Source organism: Taeniopygia guttata, chromosome 10, assembly GCF_048771995.1.
Source record: "Taeniopygia guttata chromosome 10, bTaeGut7.mat, whole genome shotgun sequence".
Taxonomy (NCBI): domain Eukaryota; kingdom Metazoa; phylum Chordata; class Aves; order Passeriformes; family Estrildidae; genus Taeniopygia; species Taeniopygia guttata.
This window is the reverse complement of record NC_133035.1, coordinates 3,819,719-3,846,155: the sequence shown is the minus strand read 5'-3', so window position 1 is coordinate 3,846,155 and position 26,437 is coordinate 3,819,719. Positions and strand designations below refer to the sequence as shown.

Sequence of the window (26,437 nt, the reverse complement as noted above, 5' to 3'; positions counted from 1 at the left end):
CCAGCATGCACTGCAGCCAGAGCGTTGAGAGAGATGCCAACAAAGTTAGGCCAGGACTCCCAAGTTTCTGAAGGCTGAGCCTTGACACTGGAGATGAACCTGAGACAGGGCAGCACTAGAGCGATGAGTCATTTGTTGGCATTCTTGAGAAAAGCTTGAAACTCTACAGTCCAGGCATGAAAAAAGCCGGACATATAAGGTCACTGGAAGAGGCTGGAGGATGGAGGAAAGTGGAGAGGTGAGCAGAAACCACTTCTGGGCAGGGCAGCCAGGCAATCACCCTGCCTGAAGCAAAACTCCAAACACTTATCAGCCACAACACCCACCTGCTCCCAAATACATACTCAGACCTCAACTTCACGTTCATCATCAGGCAAAAGATGCTCCTGGGATCAAAATCAACCTCACACCCACTCCCATTCACTCATGACCTTAAAACATGACTTTTCTAGCAAAACTCCACACAACTGCAGCACGTGACAATGTCCAACAAAGCTGTCAATACAAAATATAAACACACTGTGCCAGTGTGTTTGAAGAAAATACCAGAATAAGCTAAAACCTAGCGTCTGCTTCTTATTGACACTTCCTCAAGTGTCCTCAAGAGAATGAGGATCAACTCGACATAGGGTGGAAAAACCCAGGGTTCTTGAATGTGTCTGACTAGCAAAGATACCCTCTTGAGAACTCCTCACTTCCCTCAGCTCCCAACAGACTATACACAGTCCTGATACATGAGGCACACAAAAAGGAGGGAACACAAAGAGAACCAAGAGTTTCAGGTTTTCCTTTATACCATGAAATGGGGAAAACTGGAACAAGTACCTCTTTAATCTTCCATCAGTTTTGCAAGTATCATCACCAAAGTCCAATTTTTTGTCTATTAGTGCCTTGAGACTCTGCAGTTCTCCAAATTTACAATTATTTGATTCTGATGTCTCTCTTGTGCATTTTTTTCAAGGTACCACTTCTGTATGTACTTCTGAATAAAACACAGCTCACATTTCTTCCACCAACTCACAAGGAAGTCCAAGAGTTTCATATTTCAAGAAAATTATCAGCAAGAGTACCATCACATGGTCCTCAGCACATGGTCCTCAGGTCAAGCAGGAGGCACATTGATACCTACACCAAATCCTCCATTCCGTTCCTGTGAAGGGTGGCTGGCAAACAGCCCCTTCTCAGAACATCTGCTCGCTCTCTGCTGAATTGCACTGCTGGAGTCACTTTTTCACTGGGAAGCTGAGCAAGCACAATTGTTACACACAAGCTTGAACATATGTGTCTTCATGAGTCAGGTCACAGAACCATAGAGCAGAGCAGGTTGGAAAGGACCTTGAAAGGACATCTGCTCCAACCTTCTGAGAAAAAGGGAGATCAGGTGCGATTACCTAGCGCCCTGCCCAGTCACATCTGGAAAACCTCCACAAGCATGGATCCTTACTGTGTCCTGGAGGGTGTTATTCCAAGGAATGGCTGTAAAATATGTCTTTCTTATGTTAATATGAAACCTCTCGCAGTGCAATTTTTATCTGTTGCCCCTTGACTTCTCCATATGGTTCCTCTTTGTAGATGCTGTTAAGTCATCCAGCAATATTCTTCCACACACAGTGACCCTGCAAAGAGCTGACTGACCTCCTGCCAGGCAGGAGCCAGGTTTGCAGGAAAGGCCATGGTGCTTGGACAACACAGTGGCATAGACTGGAGGAGCATCAAGCACAGCATGAGAAGGCAAGAGCCATGCCAGTGCTTTGTTACAGCTCTGACAGCAGGGTCCTTCCTGAGTGAGCCACATCCCCTTCCTAAGCCTTTGCCATGGTGATGAGCAGTAGCAAGGCTCAGGCTCTGGATCACAGCCTGTTCATCCAAAAATGCCAGGATAGACATCTTCCAGCAAACATGACCTTGCAGACCCTAAAATCTCAGGCAGCTGAATATGGCCCAAATCTTATCCAAATCCACAAGTGCAAACTGATGCCCAGCGTCTAAACTTTCTGCTGTATAAGAAAAGAGGAACTGAAAAATCCACATGTGTGGGAGAAAAAGTATTCAGTAGATAAAAGGACAGAGCAGCTTCCTTCCTGCAAGCTCAGCTCTTAAATCTACCCTGAATCAGGGCTGCCCAGCAAGGATTAACCCCTCACTGTTGTGTCTGCATACTGGAAGACACCACTGTGTAACTGCCATGCCCAGACCTGCACACGTTGGTTTAACAAGAATCAGAAACACAGCCCAATCTTCACCCAAAATTTGCATCTGCTTTGCCCCATGATCCTCATGTGCCACCCTGTGGGTGTCATGGCATCACTGGCACCCAGAAGGTGCCCAGCAGGCACTGGCAGTGCCAGAGGAGTAGAGCAGCGGCACCACAGACTTTGGCTGTCAAAGGCTGACACACAGACCACTGGCAGCTACACAGCAGCAAAAGCAAAGCAACACCATGAGCAATAAGCAGCCAGGATTAACACAGAAGCCCTTTGGGTGAGTCCACCCCAGACAAGCCAGTGCATTCCGGCAGCACCAGACACGGCCCCGGTGTTCCTCTACCACCACAAAGGCCATTCTTGTTGAGCCCAGCCAGCCGTGTCGCTGCTGGCTGGTGCCAAAAATAACATTAAACACTCAAAATGAGACATCTGAGCCAATCTGCTTGGCATTGCAATGCTTCCCATAGTGATAAACCTGGGGAATGACTGTCCCTTGAACTGAGCTGGTTTTGACTGGGAAAGTGGAAGAGCCGTGTGGATTTAAAACCAGTTCAGTTACATCCTTGCTAACCCCAACACAGAAGTGAACTGATTTATGGGAGGCTTAAAGGTATCTGAACTGGTGGCCTGTCCTTCTGCGCAGCCTAGAAGGGAGTAGAGGGCACATAAAAATAACCCAAGAGGTTCCCAAACTTCAGCACTCCACGGAGGCTGGAAGATCGCCAGCAGTGAGAGGAAGCAGCAAGACGGATGTGACCAGGAAAGATCCTCGAAGCATCAGTCACGGAGACAGGAGGAAAGAAGACCTGGCGAAGACCAAAGACAACCAGTGGGCATAAATAACCACTAGAGTAAGCGCCAGAAAAGGGAGCTTGCCCTTTTCCCCTGCTCACCCGACGCTGTCAGCAGGAATGCAGGAAGGCACCCAGTTGTTGGCAGCATCCCAAGCTCAGGGTGTTGGTGGGAGCAGGGTGGGCACTACTGAACCAGCCATTTGCTCACTTTTCTCACGGGGCTCCGGAGGCAGCGTGGCTCCTCACTTTGCTCCTGGTTGATCTGCTGTCCCCCAGGCCCATCGCTGGCCCAGTCCCAAACTGGGTTCTCATGGTTGCAGAGATGCAGGTAATCCAACAAGGATCACCCTCCACAGAGGGAGACAGGAACAGCAAACCATCGGCTGCAGTGCCACACTGCACCAAAGTCAACATCTCCTTTCCATCTTCTTCACCCAAAGGAAGAGCACTGGAGTGACCCCAACTGATCGGTGTCTCCCAGACAAAGCCCTGCCTTGACAGGAGAGGGGCACAGCAGCGTGGGTCAGAGAGGACGGATGGCCATTGATTTGCTGCCCCCAGGGAAGGAACAGCTTCTGGGCTTTATTTCCTTTATCCTTCCTTTTAGAAGCAGAGCATGCAGCCAGCCTTGGCTGTTTCCCAGCCTTCAGAAGACGATGAACATCTCTCCACTGCTCCAAAACCGAAGGAGCTGCCACTTCACCTATTAATGCCTTTAATTCCCTTCATTCGATAACCAATTAGGGCACCTTGGCTCCCAAAGCTGAGGCTCCCTTTGTAGCAAGGCCAGTGCGTGCGGCTGTAATCCTTCTTCCTGTCACATCATCAGCCTGGGAACACTTTGGGAAAAAAACAACCAGACTGTGAAGTAAAGGAGGAGGGAAGGCAGATGCAGACAGGGACAAATGCAAGCAGAGCAAGAACCATGCCGAGAAATCCCTTTTTTTTCCCTGGGAGGGATAATAAATAGGTGTATCTCCCAGATTAATACGGCACATTTGTGGAACTCTGATATCCATCAGAAAGTTGCTAATTCGTGCTAATGACCCATTGCAAATTGCCGAATTTTGTGAATTAGCCAGCGCACAGGAATACAATAAAACCCAATGAAAACCATGCATCAAAGCAGGCTGGGCTTATTTGGGGAGTCCTAGTGCACTTGGAATTACTTGTGGCAATGGATATAGAGCGGATGTACAGATGAGATGTGAAAACACCTCAAAGCCAAACAAGAAATCCTCAGGACGAGAAGAAATTTCAACAAGGCTACTAAACCTTTGGGAAAGGAGAATGAGTTCTCCCAGAGATGAGCAAGATTCTTCCTCTCCTATTGGATTCATAGTGGTTCCTGTCAGTGAAGTCATTACACACCTCCTTTTCACTCCTCCCAAGCCGCACAGCGCGCTCCTCCTGATCCACCCTTCATCCCCCTGGAGAAGCACTAGGAAAACTCCAAGTCAAATCTCTGGACCCACTTGAACCAACAACACTCTGCCAATCCAAAGCACAAATGGGCTCAGCAAATTCATTAAAATCAATTTTGTTATCATTAAATCAGCGTAGCCCCATCACATATGATGGAGCACTGTAGAGGTCTCATCATTCTAGCCACTGGAAGAATGAGCGGTCCAAGAACAGCTTAGAGGAAAAATCCAATGCCACAAAACCTTTCTGTGCTTGTGGAAAGAGAAGCATAAAGGAACATCATCTTTCCTTTTCTTACACCATGAACATGGCAATAAATTGTAGAAGTTGGGCATTTAATGTTTCAATACAAAATATCAAGGTTGTCCTGAAATTATCCTTATTCATCCACAAAAAAACGCACTTGCATCCTTTCATACCCCTCACACCACATCTGAGCTGACGCTCAGCAGCTACGTCAGTGGGTTTTGTGCATGTGAAGGACACTCAGCTGCAGCGAAAACAAAACAACCTCTTGGGCTCGTCATAAAAACTGATTTTTCACCCAAATGCAGATGGGAATTGGTTTCCTTTAAAGAAAAAAATCAATCACAAGAGGAACTGGAATCCCAGAGCAAGTTTCCTGGTCAGGCAACCATTCCCTATTTTCTTACTAAGATTGTGAGATTGTTCAAGCTCAACCTCACTCCTTCCTGTGACACAATATCATACCTCAAGGCACCGACCCTCAGTAGCAGGAAAGTGCATCTGCATGGCAAAATAAGCCATATCCCAGTGAGATCTCTTTTCCTGCCCTTTCCCAACACAAAGGAACACCCTTCCTCATCTATGTCAATCCAACATGGGGACATAAAGCAGACTGGTTGCTGCCAGGGTGGCCAAAGCTCTGGTTCAGGAGCCACATGTGGCCACCAATGAGCTCCCAGGACAGTTGCATGCTCTAAGCCAGCTCATCAACTTAACCCCAATCTTAGAAAAGGTCCTTCACACCTACATGGGCTCAGCACACCACCACCCCAACTCCAAACCCTGACGGAGTCAAGCACCCCCCATGCAATGCATCCTCATCCCTCCACCCAAGCACTCAAATTAGGACCTTCCTTGGTAAGCAGGCAAGATCCAAGAGAAAATGACAAGCTCTCCCTATGCCCAGAGAGCCCATGAAGCATCACAAGAGGAGTCACGGAAGAACTGCAAACAGCTCGGGCCATTTCCAGGCGCTTCAGAGGCTTTGGCGCTGCCCAAAAAATACCTCCACAAACCACCATCAGTTGCAATGGAACACAGGTTTCAGAACAGACACATGACTCAGAAACCCCCAAGGCTGGGGAACCAGCAGTCCATATCCTGCAGGAAGCCTAGTATGATTACCATGGATTTCTCCATGACCTCAGTGGGCAGCCACCCCACAGACTCCAGCACCGATCCACTCGCTGCCTTCATCACGTACAAGCAACTGAGCACACTTAGACTGCCACCGGCTCCTGGCAAGGTCACCTGGAACCTCACCTCCTCTCCATAGGGAGCTGGCATGTGCCACAGAAGCATCTGCCCCCAGCAGGTCCCCGTCTCTGGCCAGGAACACCTGCAACGAAGCCAACGCTCAAAGGGCATCGCTGCGCACGCAGGATGTCACACAGCCCCGGAACAACATACCTGGGACCATAAATACATCTTATTTACATAATGCTCTGGATAAAGGGGACAAAGAGGCTTATTGCATTACATCTGGGACTAGTATTGCATCAGCGCCCACAGGCCCTAATCCCAGCCAGAGACGCGCTGCGCGGGGCGCAGTGGGACAGTGCCGAGTTGCATTCCCACTCCCAGCACAGCCAAGGTCGAGCTCAAGACTCTTCCCACCACAAGCATGCAGAAAAAGATCCCTACAGCCTGGAAATGTCAGTTAAATCAGGCACCACACTTGACTTTGGTCCTCAACCACCATCAGCTGAGCCCAGAAGTGGGATCCCAATTGTGGGTGTCCCACCTGTCAAGGCCCAGACACAACACGCAGGTATCGACTTTGTCTGGGGAATGATACCCACATGGAAGCGCTCAAAAGCCGAGGTAGCTCCTGGTTTTCTTTAATTTATGCAATCACAATTAAGGATACACTGTAAATATAACCTGGAGGCAATTTTTGATTCAAGGCAGTCCTGTTCTCCAAGAGAATAAACCAGACGGAGTGAACTCTAGTCTGTCCTTCTTGTTAATTCAAAATAAACACACACACAAGCTGTTGGGTAGATCCAACACCATGTGAGAGCACCTCAACCACCTTTGTGAGCCCTTTCTTCCCAGAAAGCTTTTCAGCTTAATTTACAGGGAAAAACTTTTGAGGCAGAAGAAGCGATGTCATCACCACAGGCATAAGACAAGCCAGGTGCAAGGAAGTGTTAGGGGACTTTGCAGCTGAGGCAAGGGAGGGATTGTTTGGGGCTACCACCCAGCACAGGGCCCCAGACAGACAGATGGATCCCCCTCAAAAAAATCACACCACTTTCAGCACGAAGAGAGATAACAAGTATGTTAAGAGACACATCCATGCACACACACACTGGCCCCTGAGGCTATCGAGCCTAATGGTGACTCACCAAACACACAGACCAAGTAAGAGGGCCTGGCTTGGAGAAAGGAATAAAACCCCCTCCCTGTGCTCTGGCCATACTCAATTACAGGTCATTCCAACTTGCTTTATAATTAATTTCCTCCAGTGGCTCTAACCAGAGGCAGCCCTTGCCCTGCATGCCAGGCCAGTCCAGGTGAAACATTAAATCCTTGTCCTTTTCCACCACAGAGACGCCACACTCCTGGTGCTGTGCACATCTCCCTTCTCCTCCTCACAGGAGAGGGGGGAACCTCACTGGATGAACAAGGGTGTAAAAAGGCAAGGATTTGTGTTTTGCGACTGAAACAGCTTCAAAATCATAAAATATAAATTATTTTTGGTCGAGAGCTAATCAATAAAATCAGCCGCCTGGATTTTCTGAGTGCCGTGCATGTGCGGTCGCGTACTGCCAACAAAGAGCTAGAAATGTGCGGCATAATCTGATGCTGGAGTCATCGCACAAAGCGTGGAAATAGGTTTTCCTGAGGATGTCCAGGCGAGGAACTGCCTGCACACGATGGAGCCCAAAAGCCAGCCCCAACACTGGCATCCTCGGACATTCCGGAGGAGGGGGAAAGAACCCACTGGGCTATTCGGTGCACACTTTCGAAAATGAGTCTCTAAAGCCTCCTCCAAGGGAAAGGGCCTTCCCAGAAAGCGGGGGAAAAAGGAAAGGAAAGGCAAAAGGAAGGCTGCTGGGAGATGGAGGGGAGCCAAGTCTCGCAGACCAGACCTGAACCTGTGACCTTCCCCGTGTACACAACGGGCGGGAGAGCGCACGGCAGGAGCGCTCGGCCCGCCGGCCGCCCCAGCCCTCGCGGGACACCCGGCCACGTTGTCACCGGCGGGGTCACCTCCAGATCGGCCCCACTGGCCAACGGGGGCTCGAAGGACTTGAAGGAGGGTGGCTCGTACTGCGGCACACGGCCACCGGCACACGGCCCGGCCCCGGGGTGATGCCCGGAGGGGCTCCGCTCTCGGGGTCTAGCCCGCCCCAAACTCACAGGGACTCGCTAAACGCGTCGGGGAACATTCAATCTTCCGGGATTTGTGCGGAGAACCCCCTACCGGCACCACAAAAGAGCTGAGGTCCAGGGAACCTCCGTTCGCGCTGTCCCTCTGCTCCTTGTGCCCCCCAAACCCTCCCTGCACAGAGACGGGGGTCAAGAGGGGTGGCTCCCGCCTCCGCCCAGGAACACCGCTATCCCCTCGAGAACCTCCTGCCCGCCCGCATCACCCCCCGCAGCCCCCATCCTTCCCACACAACCCGGCATGACGGTGACCCCACGCAGGGGCCATCCCCTCCCAGCCATGGGGACCCCCGCGACGGCGAAGGCGGAGCTCGCAGCCCCGGGGGGACCCGACCCCAACGGCCGCAACACCCGCGGGGCTCCGTCCCAACGGCCGCGGGAGGCACCCGCAACCGCCCCGGGCCCGGGGAGGGGGGGCGAGGGCTCAGACCCGCGTCCCCAGCGGTCCGGGGGAGGCTCCCCGAGCTCCACCCCCACGGCCAGAGATGAGGGGGGGGGAGGCAGATATCCTCGTCCCCAGTGGTCGCAGAGGTGGAGGGGCACACAGACTCCCCAAGGGACCGGGGGGGCACACAGCCCCATTCCCAGGGGGCACAAGGCGGGGGGGGGGGGCATTGAAACTCCCGTTCCCAATGTTCCCGGGGGAGGGGTACTCGGATCCCCGTCCGTAAGGGAAACGGAGGGAATCGCGGGGGGGGCGGGGGGGAGTGGGGGAGGGCACAGCCGCCTTCCCGGGGGTCACAAGGAAGAACAGGGGAGGGAACATATCCCCGTCCCAGCGGTCACGGCTCGCGGCGGCGGCCCGGGCCCAGCCCGTGCAGAAGGGGCGGGGGGGGGGGGGGGGGTGGCCGAGGCCCGAGGGGAGCCCCGACCGCCACCCCCCCACACACACCCCCCCCCCCACCCGCGGCGGGGCGGCGTGGCGTGGGCCCGGCCGGGCGCGCACTCACCCGGTCGCTGGGGTATCCGCCCTAGGTGCGCTCCATGAGGGTCGCGCCGGGGCCGGCGCTGCGGGCCGGGGCCGGGGCCGGGCCGGGCCGGCCGGGGCCGCCACGCGCTGAGGCCGCGCCGCGCAGGCCGCGCCGGGTCCGCCGGGCGGGGCGGGGCGGACGCGGCGCAAAACGCGGAGGGCGGAACGTGGAGCGGCGTCCCCGGGCGGCGGAAAAACACGGAGCGGATGCACCGCATGAAGCATCGGGAGTCGGGGACAGACAAAGCCCGGAGCGGATCGTTGCCTGCCTTAGGAGCCGGAGCCGCCGTCATGCCTCCTCGGAAATGGCGGGGGGAATCTTTCGGGGGTGTTTCACGATCTGAGCGGTGTCCTGTGAGACCTCAGCCCAGCACGGCCCCCCCAAGGCCACGCTTTTAGCTCCCAGAGCCAGCTCCGAAAGGCAGGGCGCGGGAGTCATCACCACCCCGGGGGCATCCACACTTACCTCAAAATCCACCACATTGTGCCCCACACTGCCACTTTTCCTCTCCAAACACTCTTCTGGACAGAAAGAGCACCTGGGTCCCCAGCCGTTCTCATGCCCTGGAGGTGACATGTCCCCTAAACTCTCTACTTCCCACCTAAAGCCTCAGCACAGGCCCTGCTGACCAGGGAGGAAATTCCATCTCCTCTCAACCCTAGACCCCAGACAATCCAAAACTTCTGCTCCTTTTCCCAAAGCCTCAGCATCAGCCCCACTGTTCGGTGAGGAAATTTCGGTTCAGCTCAGTGGGGATGTGCCAGTCCTGTCTCCATGACACCCCAAAACCAGGAAGATGAACCAGTGCAGCAAGCTGTGCCAATGGGGGATGCAGGATCGCAGCTGGCATCCGTCAGTGCTGAGCATGGAGCAGGAACACGCATGAATCTGCAGAGGGAGAGCTCAGCACCAACTCCATCCATCCAGCCAGGGTCTGCTGTAAGTATTCCAGCCCGAAGAGGTGCCACCATTCCTTGTGTGTGTCACCATCCGGTGTGGTTTTGGGAGAGCGCCAAAGGAGATGCCAATTTCTTCTGATGCTTTTTGCCCCAAGCAAGGACAACACAAGACCCAAACCCCTGGCAAGGGAGGTGATGCCAAGAAGGCCAGAGATTTGGGTGCCCCACCAGCTTCTGGGGCTAGGGAAGTTGGGAGGGAGCCAGAAGATGTTTAAATCAACGGGGAAAGAGGCATGAAAATTCTTACAGCCCAAAAGAGAGAAAAAGGAGAAATCCTGATGAGGAGAAACTGCTCTCGCACACCACAGAGCCAATGCTAGCAGGCTCCAAGAAAACCTGTATTAACAAAAGCAGGTCAGTTTTTACTGAGTAATTTTCAAGGACTGGGTAAAAGGTTTTATGGGAATTTGGTGTCAATGTTCAGCAAATCTCAGATCAGGAATGGTGCTTCCAAGGGTGGAAGAACCAGCGTCAGACAGGAATGCAGGATGAACCAGGGATGGGTCAGTGCATCTTTCCTGGCAAAACTGTGATGCCACTAACACAGGAGGAAAATAAAACCCCTGCCAGGCAAGGCAGCTCTGTTGGGAAAGATCTCAGCATCGCTCCAAGGACGTTTTGCCATCACCACGAGCAGGGCCTGTGATCCAGCCTGCCTGTGGCTGCTGGAGATCCCACAGAATCCTATAGACGATGGTGGACGTGAAACCCTTAGGGATGAAACCTGCAGGCACCAGGTAGCCGTGAGCTGTGAGTGATAAAGGACAGGGAGGTGACAAGGCAGCAGCCACTGTCAGAGGCGGATGCAGGAGATGGATCTGGTTTAATATGGAGCCAAATCATGGGCTCGTACTAAGGCCTGGCCCAGGCATGGGATGAGTGACCCATCTGGGGAAGCAGTCTCTTGGGATGGGGATTTTAACAGGCACTGGGTGTAATGGGAAGGTGGGATTTGTGGGATCACAGAGTTGGAACAAGATCCCACTGCGCCAAGGTCCTGTCTGATGGTGCTGCACTCGTGGGACAGGAGCAGAAGCTGCAGCACCTGGAGCCAGCCTGGCACCTCCCCTCTGGGTGCTGACTTCCAGCCCCGTGTCCCACCTCTCCCACACAGCCCACGAGGAAGGCCTCTCCTGCCTCCTGGTTCCCAAGGCACCAGGACCCCCGGATGACTCCCCAAGCCCTCCATCCCTCTCCAGCTCTGCTCCTGTTGGCACCATAGATATTCTCCATCACTCTCAAGGGACGTCCACCAGGACAGTAGGATCTCCATGTAAGAAGAGTATAGGGAAGTCTCCAGGAATCCCAGCACAGCTGACTGGACCCCAGCGGTGGGACACAAGGGACAGGGGGAGGGGGATGCAGCCAGAGGAGGAAGGAAGCAGGAGAATCCTATTACCCCTTGGCCACACTGAACAACAGCTCCCACACCATAAACTTTGTGCCAATTGCAGGCAGCTCAGAACTGAAACACCCGCGAGGGTTTTCCCAGTGAGAAATAATGTGGGTGGCCATTGGATCCAGCCCCATCATTTCCAGCAGCTCAGAGATCCCACAGGCAGCAAATGGAGCCAGAAGACAAATCCCAGGGCAAATGGCATGGGACAATTTCCAGTGCTGCAGCACGAAGGCTTTGCACCCTCCTCCTCCTCCATGGGACAGAGGGCTGGGACAACCTACACCCAGGTACTGTGCCAAGCAGACAAGCTGGCAGCTCCCACTGCATTCCTGGGAAAGAGGAGGAAAAGGGATGCTGTGAGTGCTGGGGGGATCACTCCATCCCCACCAGAGCAGGGTGGGCTCAGGGTAATGAGGAGGAGCTCTTAGACCATGGCAAGGCAGAGCCTGGAGCACAAAGGGATCACAGCCCAGTACACACTCGTGCATGATGGGCATGGACACGGTAATGTGGGGAGAGGCTGAGTGTGAGGGAGCAGAGAAAAAGGCAAAATTCAACTTATTCCAAAGGTGTTCTACACACAGCTGCTGGGGGTGAGGTGTTGGGGGGGTGGCTGCTACTTTGGTACAAATCAGCAGAAGGATGTAAGGTTGGGCACTGAGCAGTGATTCCAAAGGGCTGGAAGAGCACTTGTGAGCTGGCACAGAGCCCACCTCTAACCCCAAACCTCCCATCCCCACTTGGCAGAGCTCAGCCTCGGTGGCTGTTGGGAGCCATCCCCCTCATCCCCTCAGCTCCTCGCCCTTCTTCTCCATGTGTTTGACCCCATAGAGCCAAAAACACCTCAAGGTATGTTTTGGAGAGGGAGATCCTGCCAAAGCCAGGATGCAGCTGGGCTGCCTGATGCCAGAAAGCTCCCCATGCCCGTTCTGGACCCGCTGCTCCTGCGGGTGCCAGTGATTGCAGAACTGCATTCTGCCAAGCTCCATCTCCCACCCACCCTTGTCTGCAGCGCGAGACCTCCCTGGAAGCACAGGGCTGTTGGGCCAGGTCGTGGTGAAAACAAGTCTCTTTTAATTACTTTTGGAATACAAGAGAGAAGGCAATACCTAAACACAATCTGAGATCAGGGATCCATCTTGCACCTGCTTTCCAGAGCTGAAGACCATCCTGGCTCCCTTCAGAGGCAGTTGGGTGCTTCATGGGAACCAGCGCTGCTCCCCGGCACTCACCCCACAGCTTTCTGCTTCATTAACCCCTTCTTCGCTCCCTGATGGATCTTTGCATCCAGCTTCCCTGTAAAGAGGGGATTAAAGAAAAAAGAAAAACACAACAAACCCTCATCACTCTTTATTTTTAAATGCTATTTGCAATGCAAATGAGCTGGAGGCAGCGAGGTCTCCTAGTTAGTGTGTTCCTGTCACATCCAATTATCCTGCTTGAGGAGCCAGGCGTTTCCAGCCGCCACAGCCTCCCTCTGCAGGCGCGACACCGGGGAGCCAGGGGCAAGCGTGTCCGACGGGCCAAGAGACGCCGGAGAGGGAGCAATTCAGCGAGGAGAGGAGTAAATTAACATCCAGCACTCGCCTGCCACTACCAGGGGGGACACCGATCCCTGTGCCTGCCCACAGGGTGCTCAGAGGAGATGGGGAACCGTCCAGCAGCGTGCCAGGGACGTGTTTCTCCACGGTGTGGCAAAAGGCAGGACTGGGGATAACAAACCCTCAGCGTGGGATGATGGTGCAATGGGTACCTAGCGTGATGGGGACACCTGCTCCATGCTGCTATGTGCCACGCTGGTGGTCTCCAAGGCCATGTGCTGCCTTTGCCACCAAGGAAAACTTCAGCCAGCAGCTCCAGTGGGACCTGGAGAAAACACTGCCTTTTCCTTGTCCTTCATAACCCTTGGGGGCTTCACTGCCAGCTCTACTTTCCCACACAGGAGAGGAGTAGGACACCAGAACATGGGATTTTCAGCAACTCCTGCTGAAGAAGCCAGAAGCCAAGCATAGTGATGTTCTTCCTCAGAGGAGTGTCCTTGTCCTTTTTTTCCTGTCTGTAAAAATGCAAGGATGCTCCTGCTCTCCCAGCTCCCAGAGCCAACTTCCCAGAGAGCCTCTGCCAGCAGCCAACACTTGTCACCTCCTCAAATGTCACGTCTCCCCAGGACTTGCCTTCCTGCTGCTTCCCTGCATCTTCCCATCCTCCAAATGCCAGCCTCATCCTGTCTCTGTGGCTGGAAACAGAGATAGGGCAAGATTCACAAGGCTCCAAAGTTCTACTTCAGCCACTGCTCTAAAATCTGCTGGTAAATGTCTACATGCCATAAGAAGCAGGTGTTTCTCCAGAGAAAATGGCTCCTAACCAGCCAGTGACCACCACCTTCTCTTCAAACCAAGAAAACTTCTCAATTCCAGTTCAACAAAGACAGTTTGCAGATCACCAAATTGAAACAGATCCACAAACTGAAACATGGCTTGGAAGATGTTCTGGGAGATCCTCCATCTCCTTGGCCACCCAGAGAAGACTTTCCCCCCACTGCCATAGGATGGGGAAGAAGGACCCTCCTTGCAATTGCTGTTTCCAGTCATTGGCACTAAGCAGGCTGAGCCAGCCCAGCAGTGTGTCAGACCCCCCTGTACCCATGCCAGGGGCGGTTGTGGCAGGAGAAAGGCAGCAAGTTCACATTCTCTCCATGCTCTGGTCCCCCAACACCACCTACTGTCACCAGGGCTGTTATATTTCATGTGCCTGCCTGCTTCTCCTGGACCCCAAAAACACCGGGAGGTTAGTCTGCTCTTCCAGCTCACAAACACCAAACACCACACAGGTAACCTTTAAGAAAAGGCTAAAAATAAGGCAAAGCCTCAGGGTTCCTAGCTCTTTCTGCTCAATGATTCAAGGCCTCTTGTCTCACACCATGTCCTCTGCTCCTCTTCACTCTTCCAGCCACTGGCTGTTGGAGGGAGGCTTCTAATCGATGCCTCAGGGTAGCTTTGCCTGGATTCAAGGAAATCTCCCATGAGAAAGGCCAACGAGCTTTGTCCTCGTGCACCAAAACTACATGGGGACGTATCTGGGGAGAACTGTGCTCCCAGATGCAACACTGTGCCCACCCCTTCCCCAAAAACAATGACCCTGGCAGCAAAAATTGAGCCATGTTAGGGTTTTTTTCCCATCCCCAGGCTGCTAGAAACAATTTGCAACAGAGAAGCATCCGGATGTCACTGTGGAGAGGTCCATGCTGCTATCTGGCAAGGAAAACTGCTCTGGCTTGGCTTCCCAACAGGACAAACTGGCATTTTGTCATGGTTTGTGCCAGGTTTCAAGGAGACCAGGGCAGCCAGCAAGCCCAAGTGGGGATGTGAGCTGGCACCTTCCCTCTGCTCAGCTTCCAGCTGGGAGAATTAAGCTTCTGACTGCCTGGGATGCAATGCCAGCTTCTATTAAAATAGCGCCTTGCGCCGATGAAAGGTCAAAGGCTTCCCTGCTCCTTCCCTAGGCTGTCATAAACATCACCCAGACGGACCATGTCCCTTTCGGGAGGTGAACAGGCAGCTCCACAGCCCTGCTGTGCTGCTCCTGTGACAGCTCCTATTGGGATGGAGGGCAGGGAAGGCAGGGCCAGCAGCGCGAGTGGGAGCACAGGCAGCCGCCAGCACAGCCGGCTTCCTTCCAGGCTGTTAGACTGATCCTTCTCCAAGCAGGAAAGTGTCACAACACAAAGGAGATGATGTGACAGATGGGGAGGGGACTGGCAGCACCTGCACCCGGCAAGGCAGACGCGCAGGAGCTGCAGAGCAGCTTCGCCCTCTCCCAGCCACGGCCAGACAGAGGCAGAGGTGGGAGTGAAGGAGCATGAGAGCCTGAGGAGAGCAAAGGAGAGGTTAAAACAAGAGAAAAAAAGGATGCAGTGGCTGCACCAGCACACACGGGCCACAAGGCTAACCCACAGCCAAGATGTGCATCCTAAATTACTCCTGCCTGCTCACTGGCACTCAGAATAACCCATCTAGGGGGAGGACCATAAGCGAGATTTGAGTGCTTGCAAGACTCCAAGCATTGGTTGGCATTGGCTGAATACACCTCCCATTTGCTGCTCAAAAAGGCAAGGAAGAAACCAAACGGTTTTGCAGGACATCCCAACACCCAGCTGAGGGAGAAAGGTACTTCCCTGAGCAGAGAGGGGAAAAGACCCTCAAAACCAACAAAAATAACCCTCTGCTGTGCTTCAAAAAAGCCCTTATTAACCAGTCCTGAGAAATCCCAACACTCCTGAGCCCCAGGTACTAGCCCAAGGATCCATGTGGAAAGGAAGGAGATCATCCAGTTGTCAGCACTGCTAAATAAACAGCCAAGACTCTTCCTGATTCTGCTGCTTTTAGCCCGTCAAATTAATTTTTCACATTCCCTGCAAGCGCGTGCGGTGCCTTCCCCGGGCTGTGTGGTGGGGAGGCTGCTAATAAGGACGGAGCTGACTGCGGGCTCCCCAGCTGCCGCATTCCCTCCTCCATCCTTTTTATAGCAGCGGGCAGGAATAACTGGCAGCCTGCAGAGGGGCTGGTGGCTCGTAAAAGGGACTAACAACACTGGCAAGCAGAGCGCGGACAGATGCTGCGGCGCTTCCCCGTGCGCTCTGCCAGGACATCCCATCCCATCCCACCGGCCTGCAGATGGATGGGGAACATCCATCTGGCCCTGCAGCCCTTGCTGCTCGAGCCCTCGCCGTCCTCAGGGGCAAGAGTGTGATTTGGAGCTACAGGACACGGAGGTTGCCTGGATCTGCCTGGGCACTGCTGCACCAACTCCTATCCTGACTCAGGCTAGTGCTGGCAGCAGATCAGCCACCGACACAACTCCTCTTTGACTCCCCGAGTGTTTGCAGAGGCAGGAAGAAGCGTGTATTTGGAAGGAAGCAACATCTGGGGAAAGGGGAACTGAAGACAAAAAATATTACAGATGTATTCGAGCCATTAAACAAACACCTCCAGATCAAAGAGCAGACGGCGAAGGTTGGGAACTCATCTGGCAGCGGCAAGCTGGGGTGGCAAGGGGAGCCGGCTCCGAGGGCTGGGGGGGCACCTGGGGAAACTTTACTACTTACAGATTTTGTGTTTTCCTTTGATGGGAAACTTCAGAACCATCTCCTGGGGATTAGTGCAGATAAAGACAAATGGAGACCCAGATTCCTGGCTCAGGTTGGGATACTGTGAAACACGGAGAGACACAGAGAGCAGAGTCAGGACGGCTGCATGGGCACAGAAGAAGCTCAGTGGGCAAGAACAGAGAGATCTTAGCCAAGACATGGGTTATACAGAGGCTGTAGCAGCTCAGACCAAACCACTTCAAGAACTTCTAATGGAAACACCCCAAAAAATTGCAGGTTTGGGTCTTATTCTGCAAGACCCTTGCTCAGGTTCTTCTCACCTCACCTCTGCTGGAGCTCGCTGCTTCTTTGGATCCGCTCACCCTGGGTGCTCCCAAACCCCTTTCAGCACCCTTTAGCACCAACCTGTGCTACCCCTGTGGTTTTACACTTGATTTAGGCTGATCAGAACCCTGGGGTGCTGAGAGGGAGGTGGTTTGGGCCCTACCATCACCAGCCCACCTGTTCACTGGGACAAACAAGGGACAGATTTTCAGCCTGATGCATCCCCGGATTCAGATGACCAGGAATGTGAATATTCACACTAACCCCTAACTGGTCATGGACAGCACACCAGCGCCACAACCAAAACAACCCACCAAACCCAGCCTGAAATAACCACCAGAAAGATGGTCACCACCAGCTGTCCCAGCTACAGATACATCCCCAAATGTTCCCCACAAAGCTCAATTCCAAACACAAGGATTTGAGATTTGGAGAGTGTGCACAGTCCTGCTGTGGGACATGCATTCCTGAATATTCACTTGCATATAAAGGGAGAGCAACACACCTGCTACATACCAAGGTGATGGCTCAGAGAGGCCAGCTCAGAGCTGGCTCCATTCACAGAGTCAGTGGAGGGATTTTAACACACTGAAGACATAGGGGAATTTTATAGGAAGAGAATAAATAGATTATAGCATCACAGAAGCATTTAGATTGGAAAAAGACCTCTAAAAACCTCATTAACCATGTGGGGAAAAAGGAGAAAAAACCCACTCCATGCAAGAAGCACACCAAGATCCTAGCTGGCTGCAACTCAGTCTCCCTGGCATTCAGAGGTGAAATGCAAAACAGTCATAAAAAATGCATGTCTCAGCTCTCACCTCAGATTGTCCATGAGCTGCAGAGCTGGTGCTGACAGGCGCTGAGGCCAGCACATGCCACAAGGATGCTCCAGCCCAGGAAACCCTGCTCAAACAGACTGCGGAAGTGGTTTTCCTTCCATGGGAAAAATGCCTTCTTTTTTTTCCTGCTCCCCTGCCTTCCTCAAGCAGATCCATCAAGGCTGCTGGAGGGGACAGGATGCCAAACCAGATGGAGCTGCGTGTCCTGGCAAATCCCCCATTTGTTACTAACAAATGACTCCTAGGCTGAGTGTTTGAAAAGCTCTCACCGACCTGCCAAAATGAGTTTGGATTTGCCCTGGAACAGCTGGGCACGGCGAGGGAAGCAGGGAGCGACCTGCTCTCCCCACACTGCAGCAGGGTTTGGCAGCATTGCCAGCAGTTCAGGGAGATTTACAGAAGCCCAATGCTGGGATTGGATCAACCAGGGGAAACGTTTCCAAGCCCTCTCATTTTACAACAGCATGTAAGAGCTGTGCACCGAGTAAGAGAGAAGTACAAGCACTCAGCTGCTCCATGCAGCTCCGTGCTGGGAAGGAGGAGCCGCCCTGATCCGCACCATGTGCCCATGCCCTGCTGCACCAACCCAGGCTTGGACAGGTTTCTTCCTCTCTGTTCTTTTTTGGCTGAGTCACCTTACTTGACTTGCTTCCACTGCTCCATGCCCATGCCAAGGATTTTCATTTCCCATCTGCAGGGAAGGATCTTGGAAGTTAGGAAGAGCCAATGTGAACAACCCTAGTCAATGCCTGGAGAGTGTGAAATGCTGGCACTGCTCTGTCGCTCTCCGCATCAACCGGGTGACCAGTGGCACCTGCGTGGCTGGGGGACCTGAGGACAAGCCAAAGGAGCAAGGTCCTTCAAGGCTGGAGGACCAAAGGCTACCCAAACCTGGCTGCAGAGGTGATCCTTCCTGCTCCACTACACCTGGTTCAGCCCATTGGTTCTTCAGCCAGGTGGGGCAGCCAGGACGGGTGTGTTGCAGAGGTCCTGCTGCTGGAATACAGCTGCTTCCCAAATCCCCTCAGCCACATCTCCCAGATGGACCTAGGCACCACCATGTCACACCTCTTACAGCCCCATCCCAGGAACATCTCCCAAGTCTGGTTTCTCCACTGGCAGTTTTCATTCAAAGCCAGGATCAAGCCTTCAGCTCCAACAGTTTCCACTCAATTCAATTTCAAGGCCAAAGTGGATGCCACAACTGTGACTTGAATTCCTGCTTGTACACCACAGCCTTTCATCTTTGCTCCCAGGGTGCATGTGTGAGCCAAATCCTTTTGTGTCCTTCATTTCAAAAAGCTGTGGTCCTTCCTCTGGCATCTCACTTCCAGGAGGCAGGGAAGGAGCCCCTCATCCAGCCACTGCATTTATGGCTTCCCATTGTACCTACCCCATGAAACCTCTTATCTCATCTTGGTGGACAAAAATCCAGAGTATTCCTGTGGGCTGGAGCCAAGAAAGAGTCATAACCCTTTTCCCTGCCCAGAGTCAGGTGAGGAAGATGAGGCTGAGCTCCCACAAGATGCTGAGCCAAGCCAACAGCCCAGCTCCCCTCTTGCCCCAGTCCCTTCCACAACTACATTCCATTCATTCATCCCACAGAAATTTAGGAAGCTCCACTCTCAGAGGACATGATGCCATCAAGACACCAAACAGGTCTATCTCTGTTACATTGTTCAAAGCTGCCCAATTTAAGTACCAAAACCTAATTTTTCACTCTTTCTGCTGTGAAAGGTCAGTCGTATTACTCTACTGTCTGAAAAGCCAGAAATTTAGGAGACAGAGAAAAAATTTATTCCCAACTACTCCACCCCACAAGTAGCACATTGTCACTTCAGTAAACCTGAGCTTGGAATAAAAGCCCAAAACCCAGAGCTGGTGTGGCAGAGGGAGAGGACAGAGCACATCCTGTCATATTGTGCAGGTTGGACAGGGCTTGGAGCAACTGTGTCTAGTGGAAGGAGTGTTTCACCCCATGGCAGGGGATGAAGTGAACTTTAAGGTTATTCCCAACCCCAACCAGTCTGGGATTCTGTGATCCCCAGTAAAGACAATCTCCAAGAGCAATTTTTCAGATAAAAGGTCAGTTCAGAGGGAAACCATGATCCCTCTCTTCCAGAGACCAAGAATCAAACCCAGCCAGGAGTCTGATGGGGGATGTCCCTTCTTAAATTCAATAGCACTCATCTCTCTCATATTGGGGGTGTTAATAAGATAGGTGCTGGTACTCCAGGCTTTACACTGCCTCTACCTGGAAGCAACTTGGCATTTAGAAGGTAGACACAAAAAACACAGTCCAGAGACCAGATTGTCCCTCAAAAAGGAGCAAATCTACCCTTCTCCAATCCTGCAGATGACCAGAGAAGTTCGAAAGAGAGAGGTTATGCAATGCAACTACAGTGTGAAAAAAAAAGGATTCAGCCTCCTTTCAGACGTTCTGCCACCTTGCAGTCAGCAGGCAGCAAAGCAGGTGGGAGGCCAGTGGTCTCTGTGGGCTGCAAACAGCTGATGTGGCTCACCAAGAGCTGCTCCTCCCACTGCTTCGCACCAACACCCCACAGACGCGCTCTACACACAGCCTCCACACAACCACTGCCCCCCCTGCTCGTCCCACCTCTCCAGCTGGGCTTCACTTTGCTGCTAACAGGTCTGGAAGACCCCAGCTGTGAGGAGATTAGGTGGGAGGGAAGAGAAAAGCAGATCTCAAGGCAGCTTAACACCTGCAGGAAGAGCTCAAGGTTAAATGAAGCTGGAAAAGGGAGCTGAGCGCTGGGCTCCTCCAAAAACCAGCCACCAGGCTCACCCTCACGCCAGAGCCAGTGCTTTGAACATGTATTAAGTGGCTATCAGATGTACCCAACAGCCACCCAGCTCAAGCTGCAAGCAGGGATAATTGCTAATGAATGTTCCCTACACTTTGTTTTCACCATCCCTCGTCTCCCATCACCAGCTTGTCACCACCAGGAATAGCAGCAGGGCTGCCAGCCTCCCGCTCCACAGCCCACAGCAAAAGAGCAAAGGAGGGGACGAGCCAGCTCGGAGCCAGCAGAGACACAAACCCACCTTCTCTGACATCTGAGAAAAAAAAAAAAATCCTGCTATATTTTTCCCCCCCACACCAATCTGTTACACTTTTTTCTTTCCCAATTTAGGTAAAGCCTGCAGCAGGATGCTGGGGCCATGCAGGCTCACCCAGCATCACTGGTACCAACGCAACATTTGGGACCCTTTGCTCATCCTGATTCCATCTCCACAGGAGAAAAAACATGGAGAAGGGCCATCCCAAGCCCCTCAATTGCTGCACCCCTCCCCAATAAGCTGCACTGGCTTGAACCCAACTGCCGTGACCCGAAGGCAAGGGAATGGAAAGAGCAGAAGGAAAACGTCCTGGGGGGAAGCCAAACCATCACTAACGAGATGAGCTCTGCTCCGGTGCATCCGAGGCAGGAACAAAGGCGCTGCGTGCGTGGAGCAGCAGCTCTGCACAGCACAAAGCCCCACTGCACCCGGCAGCTTCTTTAGCGACCCTCCAGGAGAATTCCTGCTCTCATTAAGGCCTTGAGACACAAAGGGGTGGGAATAGTCCTGGTTTCACACACGCCAGCCTATGGAGCCCTGCAATGCAGCCTGAGCTCTCCTCTGCTTTCCTTGCCATGGGAGTGCACATCCCGGTTAGCCGGAGCATGGCGGAGAATTGCACGCTGGAACCTGTGGTCCTCCCCCTGGCCACTGCCACTCTCTCCATCTTACAGCTGCCGGGGGCACCAGCAGCGAGGAGGTACTTGAGATGCTCTGCAAAGGTTCATGATGGAAAGGGGTGAATCATTTTCCTGGCGTGGCTCCTTGGTGAACAACAGGGAAAACACAGCTCGCTCTGCCAGGCAGCGCCAGGCCAGGACACCCGCTCCAGCCTTCATTTCCCTGCTGCTCTCCAAGAGCCTTGAAATAAAAGAGACAGCACTGGAAAGCAATGCTGTCTGGAAAGAATAAAAGCAAGCAGACCCCATGTGTTGGCAAGAGAGTTCACCATAAAATGCATTCAAAGGGGAAAAAAATCATCCTGGTGGAGGCAGCATCTCCTCTGACAGAGCGGGGCTGCTGGATCCAGCAGTGGCAATAAATCAGCGCCGCCCAGCAGGCAGAAACACACACTGGGCTCGTCCTGGGTGTTGGAGACACCCCTTGGCCACGTGCAAAAAGAGGAGTGGGATGCAAGGGATCCCCTGGGGCCCAACTTCCTTCACCCTCTTTTCTTGGTGATTTGTGGGAGAGGCGGATCCGCTCTTCTTTCATGCCTCATAAGCTTCATCGCTGTCAGAGACACGTAACAGGTAATTAACTACTAAACAGCCATTTTCTCCTCCTCTCCAGAGGGAAATTGCTCACCATCCAGCTAGAAAATGTTTCTTCAGTGGTTTGCAAGAGGGAAAAGAAAATGGGCAGCTTTTTGGGAGTGATGGGGGTGCTGCAGCCAAATAAGGGCACTTGCAGCAATGCCTGCACCATAAACATGGATCCAGGAGAAATGAAGCCATCAAATCTGAGAGATAATGCTTAATTGGATGTGATGCCAATGTACCCTAGCCACATTTGGCCTGTCACTTTTCCAAGGAGAGTGGTTTAGGAGCATCAGCTCCTGCTCTGTTGCTCTGACAGCAGTGGTCTTCATCATCTCTTTACAAGGACATTCCCTTTGGGGAATTATCCAGCCAATTTTCCCGAGACAGCCTCCACCCTTGAGTGCTCCAGGGCACACTCACCCAAAGGTGACACCCAACAGCAAACAGCAGATCCAGGTTTACCACCACCGCTGTGTCACCTCCTGATTCAGCCCTCCAGTCCTGAAAAGTGCTTGCAGAGCGCCAAGCGTTTCACTCCGAGTTTTGATCACCCTCATGACACAGTCTTGCATCACACGTCCAACTCTAAGCATGTTCCCAAGCATCATCTTTTAAGGTCCTAGGCCAGCCAGCCTTTGGCCCATGAGAAATGTAACATTTTCCTAAACAGAAACCCTAAAGCAAATTCAAGTTTCTAGAAATGCCAAATTTTCTAGCTTGAGGCAGAAACATCCAGAACATGCACCCAAAGAACACTACAAGCTGTCCTTGGCCATGAAAGAGCTCAGGGATGCAGCAGAGCTGCTCCACAGAGGCTGTGTTAGCAAAGGGATACATGATGATGTTCAATTCAAATCAACAGAACACGAAAAGAAGGAAAAAAGTAGGATCACAAAGAAATCCAAACAAAAGCCGTCAGCCAAACTTTTGTTTGAAAGCCTGTCAGGTCTAGACTGCAACGTGTGAGGAAGGAACAGCTCGAAACCACAGCTGCTAATGGTTATGGATTTGGCAATCAAAATGTCTTTGTTAAAAAAAAGAGAAAAAAGTTAACTGCCTGACTATTGAGGCTACAAACCGCAGCCTTGATGCATTGTTGCAGTCAACATCCTCCCCGCTGTTCCTGAGCGCTTACAGCTGCTGCTGGCAGCTCGTGTGCTGGCACATGCTCCCTGCACCAGGATGCACAAGGAATTTTCTAAGCCTGCCTTCCTTTCCCCTTCTTCCCACCACAATGCCTGGCAGCCCTCGGCTGCTCTGCCCCTCGCACGCCCAACCAGATCCAGGCACAGCAGGCTGGGATCGCCGCGGGATCCTTCCCTGGTGGGGCGGATCCATCCGGTGGGTGTTCTCCACCCCCAGCCCAGAGCCCGGCTCTCATCGAGGTGTCTCTCCACCACAGGCTGTACTTTGATTTGAAGGGCAGGGGAAGCAATTAAAACATAGTAAGTAATAACAGGACTTTGAAATGTAGATTTAAAATTCAGACTTGTGCTGGTGCACTCCGAGCAGTCTGCCAGGGTTTCAGAGGACTCAGCAGTGCCAGCAGCAGCTGCTCTCCCTGAACCGGCAGCGCAGGACCCACAGCCACCAACACCCTCCTGCCCTCACACCCCAGCCCAGGACAACACCCGCCCATGGTAAACCCTGGGAAGGCTGGAGATATTTATAGAGTGCCTGACGACCAGTTCAGGAGAAACTGGGTGGACTTGGAATAATATTTGGGAATTACTAGGCTGAAAGGGCTGTTTTCATCCCCCTGTGCCAAGGGACAGCAGGGGCAGGGCTAAGCTCAGCTCCAACGTGGCCCCATCGCCCACACCATCGGCAAGGAGAAGGGAAAAGCAATGGGGAGGAGGAGATGGGGGGAATCAGGGTACCTCATGGAGCTGCACCTGGCTACATACAGTCAGACTTCAAGCAGCTTCACAAAGCCCTTTCACAATCAGAGCTGGGAAGCACAGGGGTAGGACACGCAACCAAGCCGGAAAACCCGAACGTTGGGAACACAGCCCTGCCCCTGCCCTGCTCACTTGGGCAGCTGCCTCTCCCCATGCTGACCCTTGCTGCTGCTCCCCAAGGAGGTGTGATGCCAGCACCTGCTCCCAGGACTGATTCAACCCCTCGAATGGGACGGATCTCTCACAAGAGCAGGAAATGCATTGGAGCGACCGGTCTGTTCAGGGTTAGGAAATCAAGGACACACCAACAAAAGCTTAGGCAAGCACAGTCCTCGGGCATCTGCATGTACTGTGGGGGTTGGATTTTGCAGCTGACACATCATTTGGGGTCACCATGGAAAGGGTGGTGCCCCACTGCCTTCCCATCTCAACCTGGACGGGAAGGCAGTGGGGTACCTGACCTGGGGCTCCAGGCCAGTTTTATCTAACCCTCAGGTTCAAGATTAAACAAAACCCAAACATTGAGAAGGCAGCAATCAGTGACCACATCTGAGAGAGAGAAAAGGCCCTGCCAGCTCATGAGTAGTTTGTGAAATGGTAGCAGAGGCAAAGTCCACAGTCATCATTAATTAAGTCATATGCTTCAGCCTTGGCTTTGCTTTCTCCCTTGGGTCTAGGAAACCAGAGGAGAGGGCAAGCAGGCCTCTATCATTCGATTTCTTTGGCATGCTAATGCATTCCTAAATTAATCATCATCAAGTGACAATCTCTCCTTCATCTTAACAGCCTGAGCAGTGACCTGAGCAAACCTGCTGGCTTATGCAAGGCAGCTGGAGCCTCAGAAGAGCCTCTGATGAAAACCAAAGCACTTCCCATATGGAAAAACTCCCACATCTCTTACCGTCTCTAATCCAAACCAGCTGCATTCCTGCTCTGCTCCCAGAACCACAAATCAGGGGATTTTGTGGGGTGAGAACCTGAATTAAAGAGCTGCATCACCCTGTGAGCCAGCCTAATGCCTGACACCACTGGATCTGGCATCTGGCTACACAGAAAAGACAAATTCAGCTCAGGAGAATGCAGGGCCCTGTAAAGTTCAAAGGCCTTTTGTGGGTTGCAATCATTAACAGCCAGCTAGACTGCTCCAGAAGGAAGGATATCTGACCTAGCTAAAAATCCTTCACTGGGAGAGGTGCCTCAGGAATGAGAAGGTAAATATCCCAGTGATGGAGGCGAGGAAGGGGCCAGGACAGCCACAGCACCACACAAACAGGCATTTGTCTCACTCGGAGCCTGCACTAGGAAACCTTTCCCTCAGGGACCAGGTCCTCATAAAAAGTCTCTATGCATTTATACTGTTCTTAGAAGTACACATCAATGTCTATGTTTGTGTTCTCCCTCCCATTAACTCCTTAGGAAAATACTCCCAGAGGACTATTGTTCCTTTATTTGGAGATAAGCTAAACATGCACCTTCTGGAGTCTAAATATAGAAAGTCTCTACTACTCTTCACTCCTATTTGAGAATCTAAACCAAGTTCTGTACACTGGGCACCTGAGTTCATTTTTTTTTGTTGCTTCTTTCACCAGAGAGGAAAGAGGAGGCCAAGAGTTTAAACCCAGATTTCCTGAGTGGGAAATCTGGAGCCTATTTAAATTATAGCTGCAATCTTGTGGCACAAAAATAGCTTCTACATGTTCCCCCAAGCAGATTTAGGACACTAAGTGATCACCTAGAAATGAAAAATAAACACTTAACTCCCATCGAACATAATTAGCCAATATTTCAGCCTGGTATAATAGCTCCATCCAGGTATCGGTGTGTGTCTGCACTCGAAATAAGCCAAACACACATATCAACCACCAAAACAGCAGCAGGAAACACTCTTTTTCCAGTTGAAGAGTCTCTCAGATCAAAGTCATTAGCAAAATGAACATGGACTACAGAGCACATGGAAATGGCATCAATGTAAACACTTCCCTGCTGGCTTTAGTCCTGTGCCAAGCCTTGCCTGCCCCATCCCACAGATCCCAAGTGGGCACTGCTGAAGTCACTGACACCTCGTGCAGGAAAACAAGGGCAGCTCCTTGCTCTCCTCAAGGTGTCAGTGACGTCAGCCCCAGAGCAAGGAAAAGCTGTAATGAAGGCTTGGATCTCCAAGGGGGAAAAAAGTTTCCAGGTCACCTCTAGCTGAAAAGCATAACAAAGGAATCATTCTGGTCTTGAGCAGGGATTTTTGGGTTGCTGCCAGGAAGAGAAGGAAATGAGCCCAGAATGTACTCTGAGGAGGGGCAAGATGTGCAAAGCTCAACTGGAAATCCTGAGATTTCAGAGGGATCTCCAGGAACCAGGCAAGCAGGGCTGAGTTCAGGCTGCAGCTCCTGCTGCAGTTCCCTGCAAACAGAGCAAGTGATGCTGGACACCTGGGCTGGACCCTCCTACCTGAACACAACTTCTGCTGCCAGAGCAGCTTCAAGCCAAAGATCACAGCTCTGAGCAGCAAAATGTGGTGTAAATAAACTC

At 52.5% G+C, this 26,437-nt stretch overlaps 2 protein-coding genes across 7 annotated transcripts in view; both read right to left on the bottom strand.

Annotated features, from left to right (window-relative positions):
* Positions 1-9,169, bottom strand: part of ZNF609 (zinc finger protein 609) — a 61,360-nt gene extending 52,191 nt beyond the window's left edge. For 3 of the 4 annotated variants that reach the window (XM_032750299.3, XM_030281566.4, XM_030281564.4), the window contains exon 1: positions 9,019-9,169. The gene's annotated coding sequence lies outside the window, so the exon portion shown is untranslated. The remainder of the gene's footprint in view (positions 1-9,018) is intronic. The other variant, XM_030281565.4, reaches the window with a different exon arrangement.
* Positions 9,170-12,448: 3,279 nt separating this feature from the next.
* Positions 12,449-26,437, bottom strand: part of TRIP4 (thyroid hormone receptor interactor 4) — a 28,367-nt gene continuing 14,378 nt past the window's right edge. For all 3 annotated transcript variants that reach the window (XM_002193418.7, XM_030281568.4, XM_030281567.4), the window contains 2 exons: positions 16,502-16,604; positions 12,449-12,693 (listed from right to left, as the gene is read on the bottom strand). In XM_002193418.7, the coding sequence (XP_002193454.6) occupies positions 12,626-12,693; positions 16,502-16,604 (171 nt within the window). In that variant the 3' untranslated portion in view covers positions 12,449-12,625. The remainder of the gene's footprint in view (positions 12,694-16,501; positions 16,605-26,437) is intronic.